The 23438-nt window shown below is 41.2% G+C and overlaps 1 protein-coding gene across 1 annotated transcript; it reads right to left on the reverse strand.

Moving 5' to 3' along the window:
* Positions 1–12864: 12864 nt before the first annotated feature.
* Positions 12865–15022, reverse strand: LOC138894365 (uncharacterized). The gene is made up of 3 exons (XM_070179059.1): positions 14513–15022; positions 13026–13652; positions 12865–12888 (listed from the first exon to the last, which is right to left on the reverse strand). Exons 1-3 carry the CDS (start codon positions 15020–15022, stop codon positions 12865–12867), a joined length of 1161 nt encoding a protein of 386 aa, XP_070035160.1.
* Between the last annotated feature and the right edge of the window lie 8416 nt (positions 15023–23438).

Consider the following 23438-nt stretch of genomic DNA (forward strand, 5'->3'; position numbering starts at 1 on the left):
TAATTGAGTTTTCCTGATTTTTTTACATTATTTATTTACCATGCCTCATATTTGTTTACTTTCTACTATACTTAATTTATCGATCCACTAGTAAGTGTCAATGTCGACCCTTCGTCACTACTTTACTCATTATCACGACCCTAAATTCCCTTCGTAGGATGTCATGAAGATACCTAGTCTCTAATACTAGGTAAGCCTAACAATATGTGGAAACATCAAATAAAAACATAAAATTTCAAAAACATGAACAATTTCATCAATAGACTATAAGCTTAATACGTACAAATTCCCAAAACCTTGTGAGATATGAGTCACAAGCTTTAGATACAATGTTGAACAACCTATACATCACTATCTATCAAAAACATATAGAAATAAGGAAAACAGGATAGAAAGGGACTCCGAGGCCTGCGGACGTAGGCATGTGTATCTTGAAGTCTCCAAAGCAACAACACAACACACTAATACCGAGGCTAATAGGATGTACCTGGACCTGCAAAAAATATGTGCAGAAGCGTAGTATGAGTACACCACAATGGTATCTAGTAAGTGCCAAGTCTAACCTCGGTAGAGTAGTGACGAGGTCAGGTCAAGGCCCTGCTGGTGAAATAAGAAACAAGGCAAAAAATATAATGACATAATGAAATAACAGGGAAGTGAAACAGTAAAGAATTTTCGGAAAGTAACAACACGGAATCAAGGAAACAAATAAAACCACGAAAGGAAAACAAGGATTTTACATGTTAAGGAAACAACAACCGAACAATACAGCAAGTAGAGAAGATCAACAGGGGCACTCCCGAGGTACCGCCTCGTAGTCCCAAATCAAAACAATAAATCACAGTCTTTTCTTATATCACCGCGGGAGCTTTTATATTTAGTTTTGAAAATCATTTTTCCGAAATAGCATCCTGCATTTTAGCACACCTTATCACATTGCATGGCTTCTAGTAGTTTCCCTACTAGCCACGCATATCAAACCCACCTTATCTCACCACATGCGTTTCAACACCCAGACCTTACATGTGTATCAATAATCACAACGGCACGATAGAAACCTCGTGCGAATAATAACAACCGCATGGCTGAAACCCCGTGCATCAATAATAACAGCACGGCAGAAATCTCATGCAAACAACCAAATAATCACCTTAACAATAACACGAAAGCCAACTAAATATCATACTTACACCTTGCCTCAAAAGAACCACGGCCTTGAAATTCAACACCAAACTCAACAACAAGATATTTCAAGAATAACAAATTTCAAATAAAGAATTCCACACTTAAGTGATGAATACGAAAATCAAGAAAAGCAAGTAATTCAACTTAACATGTGATACACGTTGCAAATATGAGATAAAACAAGTAGACATGTAAAATTAGGCTAAACGTGATGATTACAACATGCTAAAGTAACTCAATTAAGGCATAAAGAAGAAACTACATTGCTTAAATCGGAGTTTCAACATTTAGCCGTGTACGCACTTGTCACCTCGCGTACACGGCCTTCACATATCACAAATCATTACCAAAATACTAAATCCTAAGGGGAATTTCCTCCACACAAGGTTAGACAAGTCACTTACCTCACATCATGCTCAATCAATGAATCAGAAGGCATTTCCCTTAATTTTTCAACTCCGAATGACTCGAATCTAGCCAAAATAATTTCATACTATGAATATAACTATACGAAACTAGTTTAAATAATGAAATAATAATTTTTGCAAGAATTGGAGAATCGCTTCAAACGGTCACATCGGGCCCGCATCTCAGAACTCGACCAAAATTATAAAATCCGAACACTCATTCGGTATCGAGTCCAACCATACAAGAATTATCCAATTCCGACCTCATTTATCCTTTCAAAACTCAAAAACTTGGTCTAAGAGCTTCAACACTTTTCCCCCAATTTTAAACTCCAAAACAAAAATTGAAAGGTATAATTACCAGTAGATTCATGGAAATTGATCAAAACAAGTAAAGACTCCTTACCCAAATGCTTCCTCTGAAAATTCCCCAAAATCTTACTTCAATCCAAGATCTCAAAGTCCCGAAGTGAAAATGAAATCAAACCCTCAATTTTTCTCTTTTCTGCCCAGCGATTTCCGCATCTTCGGCCTTTGGGTCGCTTTGCGGTGCCGCACCTACGGAAAAACCATCGCAGGTGCGGTCCTAACTTAAATCCAGGGTTTCTGCTTCTGCGGATGAGGGCTCGCTTTTGCGGGAAAAGGATTGCACCTGCGATCAAGCCCCAAGGCTATTTCCCTAGTTCCGTTTCTACGAGGAAACTTCCACATCCGCGAGTCCGCTCCTGCGGACACGTGATCGTACCTACTATCCAAGCTAGGCTAGACCAAATCGACTCCTGCGGCCAATCCCTCCGTAGGTGCGAAAACACCAGAACCAGCCCAACACCAGCAAATTCCCTAATTCCAAAAATTATCTTATTTCCATCCGATTCACATCCGGCCCCCCCGGGACCCATCCGAATATACCAACAAGTCATAAAACACGATACGAACTTAGTTGAGGCCTTAAATCACATTCAACAACATCAAAAACACGAATTACACCCCAATTCTAGCCTAATGAACTTATAAACTTTAACTTCTACATTTGATGTCGAACCCTATCAAAGCAAGTCCGATTGACTTCAAGTTGTGCACACAAGTCATAAATGACATTACAGACCTACTCCAACTTCTTGAAATTGGAATCCGACCCCAATATCAAAATGTCCACTCCCGGTCAAACTTTCCAAACTCTTCCAACTTTCTGACTTTTGCCAATTAACGCCGAAATGACATACGGACTTCCAAATCAATATCCGGACATGCACCTAAGACCAAATCACCTTACGGAGTTATTAGAACCATTAAAACTCCATTCCCTAGTCGTCTCCACACAAGGAAAACTACGATCAACTCCTACGACTTAAGCCTCAAGTTTAGGGACTATGTGTCCCATTTCACTCCGAAACCAAAAATCAAATATCCTAGCAAGTCACATAACCATAGTATAACACAGAGAAGGCAATAAATAGGGGTTGGGGCTAATACACTCAAAATGACCGGTCCGGTCGTTACATCCTTTCCCTCTTAAATCAAACGTTCGTCCTCGAACAAGTATAGAGACATACCCAAAATGGTGAAAAGATGAGGATAACGGCTCCGCATATCATGCTCGATCTCCCAAGTCGCCTCCTGGACTAGTTGACCCCTCCACTGGACCTTAACTGAAGCAATGTTCTTCGACCTCAACTTTCGGACTTGCCTGTCCAAAATGGCCACCGGCTCCTCAACATAAGATACATCCTTGTCCAACTGGACCGAACTGAAGTCTAACACATGAGACAAATCACCATGATACTTTAGGATCATAGAAACATGGAACGCTGGATGAACTGCAGCTAGACTAGGTGGTAGTACAAGTCTGTAGGCCACCACTCCAACCCTCTCAAGAATCTCAAACGGTCCGATATACCTAGGGCTCAACTTGACCTTTTTTTTGAACCTCATAACACCCTTCATGGGAGAAACCCAAAGAAAGAGTCGCTCCCCAACCATGAATGCAACGTTGGGAACCTTTAGATCCGTATAACTCTTCTGCCTGGATTGGGCTATAGGAAGTCGATCCAGAATCAATTTAACCTTTTCCAAAGCATCCTAAACCAAGTCTATACCCAATAGCCTAGCCTCACCCGGCTCAAACCAACCCACTGGAGATCAGAAAGTAACAACACGGAATCAAGGAATAAAATAAAACCACAAAAAGAAAACAAGGATTTTACATGTTAAGGAAACAACCATCGAACAATACAATATGTAGAGAAGATCAACATGGGCACTCCCGAGTTACCGAGTCCCAAATCATAAACACAAATCACAGTCTTTCCTTATATCACCGCTAGAGCCTTTATATTTGGTTTTGAAAATTATTTTACCGAAATAGCATCCTGTATTTTAGCCCACCTTATCACACCGCATGGCTTCTAGTAGTTCCCTTACTAGCCACGCGTATCAAGCCCATCTTATCTCACCGTATGTGTTTCAACACCCAGACCTTTTACCACCACATGCGTATCAATAATCAAAATGGCACGGTAGAAACTTCATGCTAACAATAACAACCGCACGACAGAAACCTCGTGCATCTATAACAACAGCATGACAGAAACCTCATGCAAATAACCAAACAATCACCTCAACAATAACACGAAATCCAAAACACAACAACTAAATAAATGATATTTCACAACTTACACCTTGCCTCAAAAGAACCACGGCCTAGCAATTCAACACCAAACTCAACATCAAGATATTTCAAGGATAGAAAATTTCAAGTAAAGAATTCCACAGTTAAATGATGAATACAGAAATCAAGTAATTCAACTAAACATGTGATACAAGTTGCAAATATGAGATAAAACAAGTAGAAATATGAAATTAGGCTAAACATTATGATTACAACATGCTAAAGTAACTCAATTAAGGCATAAAGAAGAAACTGCGTAGATAAAATCAAAATTTCAACATTTATCCTGTGTACGCACTCATCACCTCGCGTACACGGCCATCACATATCACAAACCTTCACCAAAATACCAAAACAAAGAGAAATTTCCCCCACACAATGTTAGACAAGTCACTTACCTCAAACCATGCTCAATCTATCAATTAGAAGGCCTTTCCCGTGATTTTCCAACTCCGAATGGCTCCAATCTAGCCAAAATAATTTTATACTATGAATATAACTATAGGAAACAAGTTTAAATAATAAAATAATAATTTTTGCAAGAATTAGAGAATCGCTCCAAAAAGTCACCCAGGGCACGCATCTTAGAACCAGACCAAAATTATAAAATTCAATCACCCATTCGATATCAAGTCCAACCATACAAGAATTATCCAATTCCGACCTTATTTAGCTTTCCAAAACTCAAAAACTTGGTCTAAGAGCTTCTACATTTTTTCCCCAATTTTAAACTCCAAAACAAAAAAATTAAAAGGTGTAATTAATAGTAGATTCATGGGAATTAATCAAAACGAGTCAAGAATCCTTACGAAAATGCTTCCTATGAAAATATCTCAAAATCTCGCCGCAATCCGAGCTCTCAAAGTCCCAAAGTGAAAATGAAATCAAACCCTCAATTTTTCCCTTTTCTGGCTAGCGACTTCCATATCTGCGGCCTTTGGGTCGCTTCTGAGGCCTTTGGGTCGCTTTTGTGGTGCCGCACTTGCAAAAAACCCATCGCAGGTGCAGTCCCAACTTAAATCCAGGGCTTTCGCTTCTGCGGATGAGGGCTCGCTTCTACTGGAAAAGGATTGCACGTGCAATCAAGCCTCAAGGTTATTTCTCCAGTTCCGCTTCTATGAGGGAACTTCCGTATCTGCAAGTCCGTTCCTGCGGACACATGATCGCTCCTTCAATCAAAGCTAGGCTAGACCAAATCCTCTCCTGCCACCAATGGCTCGCATTTGCGAGCCCGCACCTACAGCCAATCCCTCTGCAGGTGCGAAGACACTAGAACCAGCCCAGCATCAGCAAATTCCTTAAGTTCAAAAATGATCCGATTTCCATCCAATTAACATCCGCCACCCCGGGATCCCGTCTGAATATACCAACAAGTCTTAAAACACGATACGAACTTAGTCAAGGCTTAAATCACATCCAACAACATCAAAAACATGAATCACACCCAATTCAAGCCTATTGAATTTATAAACTTTTAATTTCAACATTCGATGCCGAACACTATCAAATCAAGTCTGATTAACGTCAAAATTTGCACACAAGTCATAAATAACATTACGGACCTACTCCAACTTCCGAAAATCGGACCCCGATATCAATAAGCCCATTTCCGATCAAACCTTTCAACTTTTTGACTTTCGCCAAATAACGTCGAACTGACCTACGGACCTCCAAATTAACATACAGAGTCATCTCCATACAAGGCAAACTACGGTCAACTCCTACAAATTAAACTTCTAGTTTAGTGACTTTGTGCGGTTTCTAGTTATCGGTGCGTTGGCAGATTTGTTATGACCAAGAGGTATTTTGGATAAGGAAATTTGGCGTATATGAGTTGCATTCGCCTTATTGATTCATATGTAGGTGCTGGGGATGGCTCAAGATTTATGGTTCCAATGGAGGTGATGGGCAAGAAAAAGAATTCATCTGGTTGCTTCCTTGAAAGTATCCACGTGCTAGCAGAGCACTAAAGTTTAGTTACATAATCGGGACCAGGTCAGAGTAGGTGACTCTCAATAATGGTTCTAGTGGGTGCAAGAATTAAAGTGCGGTGTTTAAATATTTTGGGTTTGTTATGTGGTTGAGGACTGGGTTTTGCAGCAGAGTGTGGAGAATACTTGGGAAATTTCTATGTTATCATCGGGTCTATGGTGCAGTGTTAGAGAAATGGGAGAAATAGCTTCGGTATGCAAGGGGTCTTTTAGAACGGGTGTATCAGTTGGGACTACTATTGAGTGCATAAGTAGGGTATGAGATGGCTTATGGGTATTGAGATGATGGGGTCTCTGATATCTCCCAAACTCACACCACAAATATAGGTAGTGAGGCGATCGAAGTAATAATAAAACCCAACGCAAGTCGGGGTCGAATCCTCAAGGAGTTAGAATTGGGATTAGGTTTATATTTAGTGTAATTGTACAATATGCCTTAGATTGCACTTTCACATTCTTGTTTGTTGTTTCTACTTCTACTTTAAACTATTGATTGCAATTATAAAACTAGAAGACAATATTTTTGGTTTTGGTTCAAATGATAAAAGATCTAGGGTCGTGACTTCCACCTAGGTGGTTACCTAATGGGTTGTAAACTCTAGGGAAAATTTGATTGGTTGGGGTTGTAATATAGAAATCACACGCAATTACCCACTCTATACCTCTCGGTAGTTTGAGTGATTTTACCCAATTTGGCTTTCTAAAGTCCAAATGGTTATTGCACAAAATAAGTGATAAATGCTCATGTCGGGTCTTACTATCTCTAGATTCAACCCCTTTAATTGGGGCTATCAATTTCTTGAGTTCACCCCAATTTCTTGTTAGCCACGTTTTTCTAGACTTAGTCTCTCTTTCTCAAATAGAGACTAAGTTAATTAGGCATGAATCAATGTTTGCAACCATTAATTCTTGAATTCAAGCAAGAACTTGACTAAATATCACTAACCCAATCACAAATTAGTCCTAAATCAAACACCCATTAAGTACCCACACTAGGGTTGGGCCACAACCCTAGCTAGAAATTTAGCTACTTATGAAAAATAAAGAAATACAAGAAGAAATTAAGATAGAATGCATAATAATTTATTAGAGAAAGAAAATCTAATGTTTAGAAGCTAATCTAGTACAATATTACTCAAAACAGTAAAGAAAAATGGCTCAAGTTCTCTCCTAAAACAAAACAAGCACTAAAATGACAAAAAGTTCTTTTTATACTAAGTTGAAAATATCTAACAAAAATACCCCTGCGGAGGTTGTGCGGTCTGCACTCTGAGCTTGACTGGTCAACTGGGCCTTCTGCGGTTGCATAAAAGTGGGATGCAACCGCACTTCATTTGATTGTGCGGACCGCACAATTCTGAGTGCGGCCGCACACTTGAACTGGAGCATGGCTCTCTGATTCTACTCTTCTGTGGACCGCACAATTATGTGTGCGGCCACACTTGTCATCCTACGACCGTAAAATTATGGTGCGGTCCACATATCTTCAGCCTTCCCAAAACTAACTCTCTAAATCTCCTCTTCTGTGCCCGCACAATACTTGTGCGGTCCGCATATTGTGAAGGACGTCTGACAGTGATGTTTCATTATTCTGCGGTCGCACACAGTAGTCCTCACTGTGGGACTTTTTGCCTTGTTTTGGTCCTTGTCTATTTTTGACTCCTTTATGAGTTGATTTTAACTTCTTTGGATCGTCTCCCAATATTTCTGTACGAAAGCACATTTTATTAGTTTTCGAGAATACCTTTAAGCGTTTTTGAGATAAAACGCAAGTAAAAGAGAGCAAATAAGCGGTCAAAATCCCTACTTATCAACTCCCCCAAACTTAAGCTTTTGCTTGTCCTCAAGAAATTAAGGCAATTCCCACCTCCACAAGAAAAAGGGATATTTTAGCTAGCCTAAGGTGAATCAATCACACATCAATTGGGACCAACAATTACCCACTACACGTATGAATTATCAGCAATGCAATGATTTGACTTTTTGAGTACAATAGTTCTAATATGACACTAGAGCATCAAGAGTTGACTTTATTCATCAAGGAAGCTCACTCTTTCACGTAGGTCATTGTGGATCCCAAACTCCTCCTACTCTACTCTCCATTAGCATATCTCACTTTAGAATGTAACACTCGATGCAAGGATTGTGAAAAGTTCACTCATATCTCTCAAAAGAATGTCATAAGTCCGGCTCTAAGTACCATAAGCTTGCCCCTTATGTAAATCACCACTAATGTAAGCTCACTCAACTTGAAATCATATAGGGATTTTGCAGGATGTATTGAAGGCTTTTGAACTAAGGTAGAACTTGTTGGAATAGAATGGTTTCATCTTTCCTTAAGCACTCCATTTTCTGTCGACTCTTTGAGTCAATTCCTTTTTCCTCGGGGTAACTAGAGAGACGTAACGTCACTCTTTCTTGGTCATGACATTCATTTTTCTCCTTTTCTATTTACTCCATGCCTTTCATCATTGGTTTCTTTGAATCCCTTCTACTTTCTAGCTCATTCACTTTCTTTTTGGCATTTTTCTTTTTGTTCTTTCTTTCTTTTCTTTGCCTTTCCTTTTCTTCCTTTCTTTCTCTTCTTTGTACCTTTTATCACTTTCAAACTCCTCGCCTCTCCCCAAACTTATATTTTTGCCAATTGTTTCTCAAGAATGCTAAGGAAAGATTGGGTGCCAAGAGAGGGTCATTACAAAACGGATAGAGGCTTGTAACGTGCTTATTGACTAGGGATAAAGGCTTAGACTCAAATGAGTTGACTTGGGATATCACATTGGTAGGATATGGAAGATTTCAAACTTCAAATTGGATCAAGTAGAGCCTACAATCATTTCTCAATCCAAGATACACTTAGAAATTTGCCTAGAAAAACATTCGGGGCAAGTTCTAGACTATTAGCACTGGAACTTGGACTTGCAATTCAATACCTCCCCTTTCACGCTGCTGGATTGCTAAAGAGAATGAAGTCGAGGGCCCACAACAACCCTAGTTAAGATTGAGAATCACAAATGGCTTGACTGAACCACTCGATGACTATTTAAGTCAACACAAGAGTCAAAAGGTCGCAACTAGAGCAATTTTATGCCAATAACTTTGTTTTAACCATAAGGTTAGAAGTAAATGTGTTGGTACCAAGTGAAGCATGCTTGAGACCTTTTTATTCATTACTACTATATTTGCCTAAACATAAAAGAAAATAGACTCAATCCCTTAAGAAAGCTGTCACGCCATCCATCATTGGGAAGAGCCACCCGGTTCATACAAAATCCACATTTGGAAAGAACCGTGGCATTAAGAAAACCAAAGGCTTAGTGATCACTCAAATGTAAAAAGAAGCGAACAAATCAAAAAGAAACTACTAAAGTAAATAAGAAGTTATAATACTAAGAACGACAAAGTAAAGAAGCTACGAAATAAACTACGGAAAGCAAGATAAATGAATATATAAACCGAAATAAAATGAATATATACATAAGGTAGACTGAATATATACATCAAATCAAGGGGGGAATATATACATACCAAGAGAAAATAAAGATAAAGGAAAAAAATAGACCTCCCCCACGAATAAAAATAAGCATTGTCCCCAATGCTTAACAAAAATAAGAACAAGGAAGGGTATATAGTTAAGAGAACTCCCTATGTGGTCTCAGTAAGCATGGGATCCGCAACACCCTCTGTCTCCTCTAGCTACATCTCATCATCACTTGGTTGAGGGATAACAGGGTTGCTGAGCATCTGGATCATCTCCTCAGCGGTGTGGGCAGTCGCAACCGGCTCTTCAGACTGGTCGGCTGCTATATGTGATGCCTTTGGTACTGCTGGTGCTGCCTGTGCTACTGGGTCTGAAGGTGCTCCCTCCATAAGTAAGTCCAGTGGTAGGTCTTCGGTAGATGTAATTTTGGCAACCACTTTTCTCAACTTGTCCACTGACCTCTTCGATGCCTGAGACTTCTGCATCTTCTTTGTTTGCTTTCCCAACTCCTCAATGACCTCCCCATGCGCCACTAGAGTCTCAATAATGGTCTTCTGGTTGTCCAGAATATTTTTCAATATTTTCTCCAGTGACGGAGGTACCTATGGTGTTGTTGGGGTTGCTGACTGTGCTGCAATAACACTGGATTTGTCAGACAGCTTTGAAGTAGCTACCTGCATCTAGTTGTTGAGACTCGCCAATGTTTGGGAGACTCGTAATGCAGTCTATGGATAAGTGGATAAAGCTGGCACTGACAATAAAACTGGTGGTCTAGAAGATGACAGTGGTGGCATAGCAATTGTCCCGGTGGAAGGACCGGCTACTGTGGAAGGCTCAGTAACTACTACCGCTGGCTCCTCAGACTGGTCAGCGAAGGTAATTTCCTTACCCTTGAACTTTGGGTTGTCAGCATCCTGCAGGTGGTACCATGAGAAAGGCTTCTTGGCCTTTACTTCTGTATAATATTTCCTCGGCTCCACCTTTTGATCTTTGAAGTATTCTGTGAGGCAGTTCGGGTATGGGAATGATCTCTCATCTTTCAGGATAGCTAATGAGATATTGGTGTACATGATGGCACCAACATTAATCGGATACCCAGCCATAATCGAAGCCACGAGGACTTCACGGGGAAGTGGGAGGTTGTTCTCATTTAGGCACGGATCAATGCGGGTGCACACAAATATTTGCCACCCTTTTGCTTCAAACTTTAAGGTGGCCCGAACTATGGGAACCCCTGTTGTAAGCCACAGAGATGCTGGTCCTCGAATAGCCAAAATCTCAGCTAGCCACGGGCGAGCTGCATCACCCATATCCAACTTTTCCAAGTATTGGACTGCCTCCACTTCTTCAAATCCCACATAAGAGGTCAAAGCACAGGAGTCGAATTGGATTTTCAGATTTGGCACTTTTGTCACCTTGGTACCCTTCTTAATGTGAGCCACATTGGCATAAAATTCTTCAACCAAGTGCTCATTTGCATCGAGGACGCTTTGGGTGAACCATATCCATCTTTTTCTCTCTTGGAACTGTCTGAGGATATTTGGGTTGTGCTTGTCCAAATTCTTCATCTAGAATTGTCGCTCAAGAGTGAGCGATCTCTGGGGCCACCACTCTCTAAATTTGTTGAAGGCAGTCAAGCTGACAAATATGTCTTCCCATATGTCCCTTCTCCTCGACCTCTCTAAACCCCCCACTATAGCATCACCCCATCTACCATCGTCTGTGACATCATCATTATCATCATCAACATTGATTGGTGCAGCCGGGGCATGTGAGGAAGAGGGCTCAGAATCCCGGCTACCCTCTTCCGAACCTTCAGAAGAAAAGAACTAGCAGCGGAAGATGACTCATCTACCAAGTAGAATCTGCTTGGGACTTGTTGTGATTGGGCTTCCGGCTGTGCTTGCATGGAGTTACCCTCAGAAGAATCCCCAGATGGGAGATACTCACTGGTCTCGGAGGGTTCAGGTACTCTGTTGGCGGTTGGTTTCTTGCCTATGGTCCTCTGAATGGCAAGGGGTAGGTTACTCTTGCCTCGGCCTCGGGAGGGTTTTGCCCTCCCTTTTGATGTATCTCCTCCACCACGTGATCTAATCATCGTTTGCAATTCATAACAATAAGAATCAGTTAGAGTTCACGTTCATAGGACACAAATATATGCATGACAGTTGCAAGCCAGTTGTGGAAAAAGAGAAGAGGTAGTGCGGACCGCACAAAAATGAGTGCGGCCGCACAACCAAAAGTGCGGACTATACAATTTTGAGTACGGCAGCAAAGCCCCAGGTTCAGAATACTGGGTTATCTGATCGTTCATCAGTGTGGACCGCACAATTTTGTTGCGGATCGCACAATTTCACTACGGACCGCATATTTTTGAGTGTGGTCCGCACAATTGAAGCACATAGAATCCCTAAGTTAAAGGACTGCGGACCACACAAATATGTGTGCTGCCACACAATTTGAAAATCACGGGCAGTAAACTAGGGTTTATGCAATTTTTCACAATTTAGACATGGTTTGCACAAATTGACAAGCTTAGTGGTCTACCCAGTCCCTCATTAACACATACGAGGCTACCCACATGATTTTGTAGCACATATTAAGCACATTTGATATTTATAGGCCTAAAAATAACTAAACTAATCAAAGAAAGCAAGAACACAAATTAAGAAGAAAGAAAAAAATCTAACATGGATTGAACCTACCAGTAGTGAATGATGCGGGTAAGAATCTAACTTGATGAAATGAGAGAAGATATAGAGCTAATGGGGTATGCACTGTTCTTGCTTAGGGCTTGAAATTTCAGAGAGTGTAAAGTGTGAAAATTTATGAAAAGCCCTATTTATAGGTTGACCCGTCTAGCCCAGAAATTACGTAAGTGCGACCGCACAATTTTGAGTGCGGTCCGCACAAGAGTGAGTGCGGCCGCAAATTGTTAAGGAAATTTGACAGGCCAAACTTCAAAGACCATGCATTTTTTATCTTCCAGTTCTGCGACCGCACACAGAATTGTGTGGTCGTAGAGTGATTGTGCGGTCCGTATAATTTTGGTGTGGTCCGCACTTTTGTGACACTTAGCCAATTTTTCTTGCACAGACCCTGTAATGCACACCCATTCCAGCATACAATTCAAAACTAGTTAGCAAAAAACAAAGCTATCTAACAAAGAAGAAAAACAAGAAAAAGAAAAAGATACATGGGTTGCCTCCCAAGAAGCGCATGATTTAACGTCGTGACACGACGCAGATTACCAATCATTTGAAATGAAGAACCGCCACAATGTGGCCATCATCAACCTTGCCAAGATAATGTTTAACCCGGTGCCCATTGACTCTATACACCTCATCATTCTTATTTTTCAAATCTAGATCACCAAAGAGGGTTACATTCACCACTTCAAAGGGGCCACTCCATTTTGACTTCAACTTGCCCGGAAACATCTGTAACCGAGAATTGAACAATAGCACAAGATCACCCTCTTTAAATTCCTTGTTGTGGATGTACTTGTCATGGAGGCACTTCATCTTCTTCTTGTAAAGCGATGAGCTTGTGTAGGCATGATACTGGAATTCATCAAGCTCATTCAATTGTGACATCCTTAGATTTACCGCGACATCCCATTCAAGGTTCAACTTCTTCAAAGCCCACATGGCCTTATGATCAAGTTCTACCTGAATATGGCATGCCTTCCTGAACACTAACCGGTATGGAGACATCCTGATCGGTGTTTTGTAGGTCGTTCTATAATCCCAAAGAGCATCATCAAGTTTTCTTGACCAATCCGTCCGGTTGGCATTGACTGTCTTTGACAAAATACTCTTTATCTCCCGGTTTGAGGCTTCAACTTGTCCGCTTGCTTGAGGATGGTAGGGGGTTGATACTTTGTGAGTGACACCATACTTTGCGAGTAAGGTATCCAAAGCCTTGTTGCAAAAATGTGAACCCACATCACTAATAATGGCTCTTGGGGTACCAAACCTCGTGAAGATGTTCTTTTTCAAGAATGCCACCACACTCTTTGCTTCATTGTTGGGCAAAGCAATGGCCTCAACCCATTTAGATACATAATGCACCGCAAATATAATGTAAGTGTTCCCACAAGAGCTAACAAACAGACCCATAAAATCAATACCCCACACATCGAAGATATCTATCTCCAAAATGGTGGTGAGAGGCATTTCATTCTTCTTTGAGATCCCACCGGCCCTTTGGCATTCATCACACCGCTTGACAAGCTCACTAGCATCTTTGTAGAGAGTAGGCCAATAGAATCCATAACTCAAAACTTTTGCCGCTGTTCTTGCTCCACCATGGTGACCACCATACGGTGAAGAGTGGCAAGCCTCAAGAATACCCATTTTTTCTTCCTCCGGCACACATCGTCAGATCACACCATCGTACATATTCAAAAAAGATACGGCTCATCCCAATAATAGTTAAGGCAATCCCGTTTGAGCTTCTTCCTTTGGTTTGAAGAGAACTCATTCGGTACAATGCCACTCATAAGATAGTTTGCTAAGTCGGCGAACCATGGTATCCCGATCATTGAAACGGCTAGAAGTTACTCGTCGGGAAATGAATCATTGATCTTAAGGCCGTCATGTGGCCTCCCCTCCTCCTCCAATCAGGACAAGTGGTCCGCCACTTGATTCTCGATACCCTTGCGGTCTTGAATCTCAAGATCAAATTCTTGCAATAGAAGCACCCACCGCATCAACCTTGCCTTAGAATCTTTTTTGCTCATCAAATACCGAAGCACCGCGTGGTTGGTGTGAACAATCACCTTTGTACCCATCAAGTACGGGCATAACTTCTCCATAGCAAAGACAATAGCAAGGAGCTCTTTTTCGGTCCCTGTGTAGTTGATTTGGGCATCATTCATGGTCTTTCTTGCATAATAGACCAGATGGAAGATTTTGTTTATACATTTCCCCAGCACTGCTCCTACCGCCACATCACTTGCGTCACAAATGAGCTCAAGAGGCAATCTCCTATCCGGTGCAGTAATAATAGGAGTAGTAGTCAACTTGAACTTAAGCAACTCGAATTCCTTCATGCAATCTTCATTGAAATGGAACTTGGCATTCTTCTCCAAAAGTATACACAAAGGGTTTACCACATTGGAAAAATCTTTGATGAATCGGCGATAGAACCCCGCATGACCCAAGAAGCTCCTCACTCCCTTCATGGATGTAGGGTCAGGGAGTTTGGAGATCACTTCAATTTTGGCTTTATCAACCTCAATACCATAATTTGAAATCTTGTGACTGAGGACAATGCCTTCCTCGACCATGAAGTGACATTTATCCCAATTCAAAACCTAGTTGGTTTCCTCACATCTTGCCAATACCTTGTCCAAGTTATTCAAACAATCATCAAAAGAATTCCCGACGACGGAGAAATCATCCATGAAGACCTCAAGAATATCTTCCATGATATCGATGAAAATAGCCATCATACACCGTTGAAAAGTCGCCGGTGCATTACATAACCCAAATGGCATCCTCGAGAATGAAAAGGTACCATATGGACAAATGATAGTGGTCTTCTCTTGGTCCTCAGGAGCAATAAGAATCTCATTGTAGCCGGGGTATCCATCCAGGAAGCAATAAAAAGCACGTCCGGCCAACCTATCCAACATTTGATCAAGAAATGGAAGCGGAAAATGATCTTTTCGAGTGACTTTGTTGAGCTTCCTATAGTCCGTGCACACTCTCCACCCGATGACAGTTCTTGTGGGGATCAATTCATTCTTGTCATTTGCTATCATAGTCATGCCCCCTTTCTGTAGGACACATTGCACCAGAGAACTCCATGAGCTATCGGAAATGGGGTTAACAACCTTCGCATCCAACCACTTTATGATCTCCTTCTTGACTACCTCTTGCATTTCTTTATTTAGCCTCCTTTGATGTTCAACAGAGGGTTTGGCACCCTCCTCCAATATAATCTTGTGCATGCAAAAGGCAGGGCTTATGCCCCGGATATCCACCAAGGTCCATCCGATTGCTCTTTTCCTTCTTTGTAGCACCTCTAATATGGACTCTACCTACATGTTAGTCAAACAAGAAGAAAGGATAACCGGTAAATTAGAAGAAGGGACAAGAAATTTATACCTGAGATACGGAGGCAATGGCTTTAACTCCAAAGTTGGGGGCTCCTCGATTGAGGGATTTGTTGGAGGAGTCTTCCGGTTTTCAAGATCCAAAGATAGCTTGCAGGGTTCATAAGTGTACGACCACGTCCCTTGAAATGCATTCACACACTCCACATAGCCTTCTTTCTCCTCCTCATCATCAAGGTTGAGCAATACGGCTTCCAAATTATCCTCAACATTCATTGTGGCACTAGCATCATCAACAATTACTTTGGTCACTAAATCCACGAATGAAGAAACTTCGTTGCTATTTGGTTTCCTCATCAATTTGCACACATGGAAAACCACCTTTTCGTCACCCACCCAGAAAGTGAGCTCACCGGCTTCCACATCAACAAGAGCCTTCCCCGTAGCAAGGAAAGGTCTACCCAAGATAATAGGTACCTCGTATTCAACCTCACAATCAAGGGTCACAAAGTCCACTGGAAGGATGAACTTATCAACACGGACTAACACATCATCAATAATTCCCAATGGCCTCTTCATAGTCCGATCAGCCATTTGCAACCTCATAGATGTGGGTCTTGGTTGCCTAATTTCCAAAGTTTTGAACACAGAGTAGGGCATCAAATTGATACTTTCCCCAAAATCACATAAAGCTTTGGCAAAGTCGGCGCTCCCAATAGTGCAAGGGATTGTGAAAGCACCCAGATCTTCCAATTTCGGAGCCGCTGAGTGCACAATAGCACTCACTTGATGTGTCATATTGATAGTTTCACAATTCATCGACCTCTTCTTGGTGACCAAGTCCTTCATGAACTTTTCATAACCTGTCATTTGTTCCAATGCCTCGACCTATGGTACATTGATAGACAAACTCTTCATAATGTCAATAAACATTTTGAATTGGTTCTCACTATTTTTCTTTGCAAGCCTCTGAGGGTATGGAGGAGGAGGCCTTGGCATTGGTGCCTTAGCCTTTGGCACCACCGGTTCTGGTATGTCAATCACGTGCTCCCTAGACGGGTTCACCTCTTCTTGCGTCTCCTCCACATTTTCATCAATATCAATTCTCACTTTGTAATTAGATTGAACCACATTTCTTGGAATTTCATCTTCTTAAACCACAACATCATCATCCACAATTCTTCTTTGATTTGAGGTGGTTGTATCTCCACCTTTTCCACTTCTCGTAGTCACGGCCATAGCATGGCCTGTATTATTCCCATCTTTTGGGTTCACCACCGTATCACTTGGTAGTGCCCCCTTATGATGAGTGTTCAATTGCTTGTGAGATTTGGCCAAGTTAAACCTCTAAATTGCGGATTGAAGTGTTGTGGGAGGCTAATTGAGCATTGGAGTTGGCATATTTCTCCATCATTTGTTTGAACATATTTTCAATCCATCCCATCTCATTGCTAGACGATTTCGGGCCTTGAGAAGGATAAGGAGGTGGATTGCTCGGTTGTTGGAACATCGGGGGCCTTTGAAAACCTGACCCCCGGTTGTTGTTGTTGTTGTTCCACCCTGCTCGATTACCTCCCCAATTACTTTGATTGTTGCCACCCCCAATTGCCTTGGTTACCTTGATTATTCCAATTGCCTTGATTATTTTTTTTCCCCAATTACCTTGATTGTTGTTGCCACTACTCCAATTGCCTTGGTGGCCTTGGTTGTTCCAATTTCCTTGATTTCCTTGTGATCTACATTGTTGTTGATTTTGAGCATTGTTTCTTTGACCTTGATAATTGTTGACGTATTTCACTTCTTCTTATTGCTCATTATATGAATCACCTTGGTCATACCCACTATTATCTTGCATGAATTGTTCCGGATGGCTTTGCCCTTGTTGACCTTTTTCCCGTCTCTTGTTCATCATCACATTTACACCTTCTATTGTATTCACTTGTTTCGTCCCTTGAAATTGTTGTAGCTGAGGTTTTGCCAATTGGTTCATTATGGTTGTTAACTCTGCGATAGCTTGCCCATGATCATGTAGTTCATTGTGTAGGTGAATGACATTGGGGTCACCTTGCGGAACATTGGCCCTACTTTTCCATGCCAATGTGGTATCTGTCATCTCATCCAAATTTTCACAAGCTTCGGCGTAAGGTGTGTTCATGAAGTTCCCGTCGGCGAGTTGATTTACCACATATTGATTTGTTATGTTGATCCCCCTGTAGAAGGTTTGTTGGATCATGGCCTCGGTCATATCATTATTCGGGAACTCTTTAACCATGGTACGATATCTTTCCCAAATCTCGTGCAATGACTCATTGGGCTCTTGCTTGAACAATAGAATTTCATCATGTAGTGTAGCCATGTGCCCCGGAGAGAAGAATTTGGCAATGAATTTTTCGGCTAACTCATTCCATGTATGGATGGAATGATTGGGCAATCTCTCTAGCTAGCCCAGTGCTTTTCCCCATAAAGAAAAGGGAAATAGGCTCAACCTCTGCGCGTCCTCAGAAACATTGGTTTTCTTGCTCCCCTAACGAGTATCGATGAACCCCTTGAGTTGCTTGTAAGCATTTTGATTTGGAGCCCCGGTGCAGAATCCATGTTGCTCAAGTAGTGTAAGCATCACGTTGGTGATTTGAAAGTTGCCTTCCCTAATGTGGGGCGAGATTATATCACTTGCATAACCCTCGTTCGGCAACACCCGGTGAGCTGCCGCTCTTGGTGGAGGTGGGGGAGGGATGAGAACATTATCCTGAGGCGGTCGGCCTCGCCTATTTGCTTGAGGTTCGCGAAGAACCTTATCTCCTTGATCATAATACACTTCCTTCCCCAATGGAAAATTACCAATAGGCTCGTTGTTGAGAGCTATTCTCGTACCTACAAGCAATTCAAAAACAAAATTAGTGACTCGGAAAGAAAATAAAACAAATCACACAAAAACCTAGATATATAGCTAAATCCGTTTACCTCCCCGGCAACGACGCCAAAAATTGATGTCGCCCAAACTAACATCACAAATATACGTAGTGAGGTGGTCGAAGCAATAATAAAATCCAACGCAAGTCGGGGTCAAATCCTCAAGGAGTTAGAATTGGGATTAGGTATATATTTAGTGTAATTGTATGATATGACTTAGATTATACTTCCACATTCTTGTTTGTTATTTCTACTTCTACTTTAAACTATTGATTGCAATTATAAAACTAGAAGACAATATTTTTGATTTTGGTTGTTTTCCAAATGATAAAATATCTAGGGCCGTGACTTCCACCTAAGTGGTTACCTAATGGGTTGTAAACTCTAGGGCAAGTTTGATTGGTCGGGGTTGTAATATAGGAATCCACGTAATTACCCACTCTATACCTCTCGATAGTTTGAGTGATTTTGCCCAATTTGGCTTTCTCAAGTCCAAATGGTTATTGCATAAAACCATTTGGATAAATGCTCAAGTTGGGTCTTACTATCTCTAGATTTAACCCCTTTAATTAGGGCTATCAATTTCTTGTTAGCCAAGTTTTCCTATACATAGTCTCTCTTTCTCAAGTAGAGACTAAGTCAATTAGGCATGAATCAATGTTTGCAATCATTAATTCTTGAATTCAATCAAGAACTAGGCTAAATATCACTAACCCAATCACAAACTAGTCCTAAATCAAACACCCATTAAGTACCCACACTAGGGTTGGGCCACAACCCTAACTAGAAATTTAGCTACTCATGGAAAATGAAGAAATACAAGAAGAAATTAAGATAGAATGCATAATAATTGATTAGGGAAAGAAAATATAATATTTAGAAGCTAATCTAGTACAATATTACTCAAAACATTAGAGAATTATGACTCAGGTGCTCTCCCAAAACAGAATTTGCCCTAAAAATGACAAAAAGTTCTATTTATACTAAGCTGAAAGTATCTAACAAAAATGCCCCTACAGAGGTTGTGCGGCCACACAATTCTGTGTGTTGTTCGTACTCTGAGCTTGACTGGTCAACTGGGCCTTCTGCGGTCGCATCAAAGTGGGATACGACCGCACTTTATTTGATTGTGAGGCCGCACACTTGAACTTGGACTGGAGCATGGCTCTCTGATTCTTCTCTTCTGTTGACTGCACAATTATGAGTGTGGACGCACTTATCATCATGCGGCCGAACAATTATGGTGCGGTCTGCATATCTTCTGCCTACCCAAAACTAACTCTCTGAATCTTCTCTTCTGCGGCCGCACCATACTTGTGCGGTCCGCATACTCTGAAGGACGTCTGACTGTGATGTTTCATTGTTCTGTGGCCGCACACAGTATTGTGCGGTCCGCACTGTGAGCCTTTTTGCCTTGTTTTGGTCCTTGTTCATTTCTAAGTCCTTTATGAGTTGATTTTGACTTCTTTGGCCCATCTCCCAATATTCTTGTACGAAAGCACATTTTATTAGTTCCCGGGAATACCTTTAAGCATTTTTGAGCTAAAACGCAAGTAAAAGAGAGCAAATAAGCGGTCAAAATCCCTACTTATTAGTCTCGTGATTTGGGTCACTCGGGATGAGTGTTGTTAGAGGCATGTTATGTGTTTGAATATAGCTATTATTACTTCGAAGGCAAGTCAAGAGTAAATTGGAAGAAGTTGGGTCAGTTGACAATGGATTAAATCAGTATGGTTTTGGAAATGATCAATTCATTCGTGTATTAAGGACATACAGGTGATTCGTGCTTGTACGTGCGAGCTTGACAACCACCGTAATTTGATTGATTTGGAAGTAGTTGATTCTGATGGTCTTGTTATATGTAAATGAATCCCGGAAGAATTATGGTGGTTTAGACCACAACTTGAGGTTTGATTTTCTGCGGTTATGGGAATTTGATTGGTCTTGCAATTGTTCTTAAAAAATAAGTGGATTTAAAGGGGTTCTAGCCGATGAAGTATGTATTATTCTGGTGGTTTAGGGGTTATGATGAAATTCTTGGACTCTCGCATAGCGGCATGATAGGTGCAGTGAGCGGTATAGTAATTGGAAGTTGGGATAAAGGTTACGGTTCGGTTTCGATAAGAATGTCATGAGTTCGGAGGGGCACGTGAAGATTTTAGATGTTCACAATATGTTGGCACTATTTTCGGGCAGCCTGAGGATGGTATGTTTTGTGGTAGGAGTGTTGGGTATTGAAACGTAGATGCTTGGCCAGTATTATAGAAATAGCATGGTCGATAGCCATTAATGTTCAGATTTTACTACCTGGTGCGAAAGGTTGTGGGAGTATATCCCACGGGAAGATCGTATAAGTGTTAGTCATTCGATTGTTAGAGATTTAAAATAGGTATGGAGATTTTAGTAATGTTGCAAATGGGAGAGGTTATGACTGAGAGGCGCTCTATTCCTTTGGTTGTGGACTGTGGAAGTTTGTTACGAATTCGACGACTGTTCTTATGTGTCATGAATAAGGTCATTGCGGATTATTAGAAGGTTATTGGCCCAATATGGGATGATCGGAATCGGGTTGAGGTCCGCTAGTAAATCTAATGTGAACGTTTGCTCTACCGTAGGTCAGATGTGTTCATTCAGCATAACATTGTTTATGGAGGAGTCTTCGGGTGTTGTGGTGTTGTGTAGCTTGTCGTTATTGCACCTTAGTCGAGCTCGAGTTTTGTGGGGCATGGCGCTATCCGTCTCCCCGGAGTCGTATATATGCACTTGGCGTGCTTGTGGCCGATATTCAGGTATTTCGTAGGTATAAGCATTATGGCTTGATAGGTATTTCCTTGTCTATTGTCAGGTGTGGATAGGGTGTCATGTCTTCACGGGTATGTTGTTTGGATCAGGTTGCAAGCCGCAATGGTATCATGTGTGGATCGGGTTGCACGATGCAACAGTGAGACGTCGAGTACGATTCCCTATACTTATTTCTGTGTATTTTGTTTCTCATTCGCTGAGAAGGGTTCATAGCAACTTTTTGGCTGTTTAATTCGTTCTTCCTTATGTATCATATTCAAGTTGTGGCTTGTTGGAGCACTAATGGCTTCATATGAGATCTTGGTTAGTGTTTGAGGTGGCTTATTGCCTGAGCAGCTTGTACTGGGTGAGACGAGATTATTGGAACTAAAATTAGTGCGATCGGATTTATGTAAGGTATATTAAAGGGAAAATGTCACTATTCAGTGTAGAATGAGGTAATGGTTCTTGTCGAACGGAGGAACTCCGTGAGTTATTGATTTAATGGGTGGTTATGAGTTCCTATGCATCTCTTTCATCATTGCAGTATTGTGATGGTTGAGACCGGGGTTAGTTGTGTTATAAAGTATACTACAGGCGTCAGGTTAGTGAATTTGCGATTGTTGTGCTTGGAGGAGTTTACCATGGGAAAATGAGTTATGTGGTGCATTCTGTGATGTCATGTCATCATGGGTGCATGATCATGTGTGGGTTTAGCGTGTGGAGATTGATACAGTGTTCGTATGCTAAAACCAAGTCTTGTAAAGAAATTCAGAGGTTGTAATTTGGTCCTAAGGCTTGTTGGAAAAAATAAAAGGAGGGATCTTCAGTCTGGCTCGAGCTAATCTGCTCACCTGGGTTGTGGTGACACGGGTAGGTACACAAGGTGTTGAACAGTGATTTTGGGGAAACTCCGGGTAAGTGGGGATAATGTAACGACTTGGCCGGTCGTTTTGAGCTCTAGTGCGTTGTTCAGTGATTTGAGGCCTTGAGAAGCTTCACTTCATGTATCATGACTTGTATGTATGGTCGGAATTGAATTTTGAGAAGTTCAGAGTGGATTCGGTTGGAAAATTCCTAATTTGGAAGCTTTATAATGGAAGGGTTGACCAAGGTTTGACTTTTGAGTAAACGATCTCGGAATCAGGATTCGGGGGTTCCAATAGGTTCCTATGATGATTTCGGACTTGGGCGTATGTTCAGGTTGAGTATCGGGTGGTCCGGAAGCATTTCGGTGGTTATAATGGAAGGTTGACATTTCAGAAGTTTAAGAATTTCATAAGTTTGATTTGATGTGGTTCGGACGATTGGTTGCAATTCTAGAAGTTCTTGAAGTTTATTGTGATTTTCATGCGTATTGGCGTCCAACTCGTGATTACGGATTGGTTTTGAACAAAAAATAGACTGTTGGTGTTGCTGGTGCTCAGGTATCGCAATTGCGACATCTTTTCTTCGCCTTTGCGAAGTCTACCAATTTTTCCTTGGTTCGCAATTGCGAACATTTCTTCGCATTTGCGATGTCTGCAAATTTTGCCTTGGTTCGCAATTGCGAATATTTCTTCGCATTTGCAAAGTTTGCCAATTTTTTCCTTGGTTCGCAATTGCAAACATTTCTTCGCATTTGCGATGCCTGCCAATTTTGCCTTGGTCCGCAATTGCGAATATTTCTTCGCATTTGCTATGTCTGCCAATTTTTCCTTGGTTCGCAATTGCGAATATTTCTTCGCATTTGCGAAGTCTGCCAATTATTGCCTTGGTTCGCAATTTCGAACATCTGAGGATGTTATTGAAACTTTATTTCGGGGTTTAGTCCATTCCTCTTACATTTTTACTTGGTTATTAAAAGTATATTATCACCATCTATTGTGAGGTAAGTTATTCCCACTTGTTTCGAGTTAAAGACATGGATTATATACATATTTTAACATGGAATTAGTGGAAATTGTGGGATTTG

Source organism: Nicotiana tomentosiformis, chromosome 6, assembly GCF_000390325.3.
Source record: "Nicotiana tomentosiformis chromosome 6, ASM39032v3, whole genome shotgun sequence".
Taxonomy (NCBI): Eukaryota; Viridiplantae; Streptophyta; class Magnoliopsida; order Solanales; family Solanaceae; genus Nicotiana; species Nicotiana tomentosiformis.

Bases quoted from the DNA above. Each gene is read 5' to 3' on its own strand.
- LOC138894365 (XM_070179059.1), bottom strand. From the start codon at position 15,022: ATGGTCGAGGAAGGCATTGTCCTCAGTCACAAGATTTCAAATTATGGT. The intron at 13,653-14,512 runs GTGATTGTTCAC...TTTTGCAACAAG, and splicing joins CGTACTTGATGGGTACAAAG to GCTTTGGATACCTTACTCGC. The intron at 12,889-13,025 runs GTTGATGATGGC...CTTCTTTGTTAG, and splicing joins TTAAACATTATCTTGGCAAG to ATAGCTTTGTTTTTTGCTAA.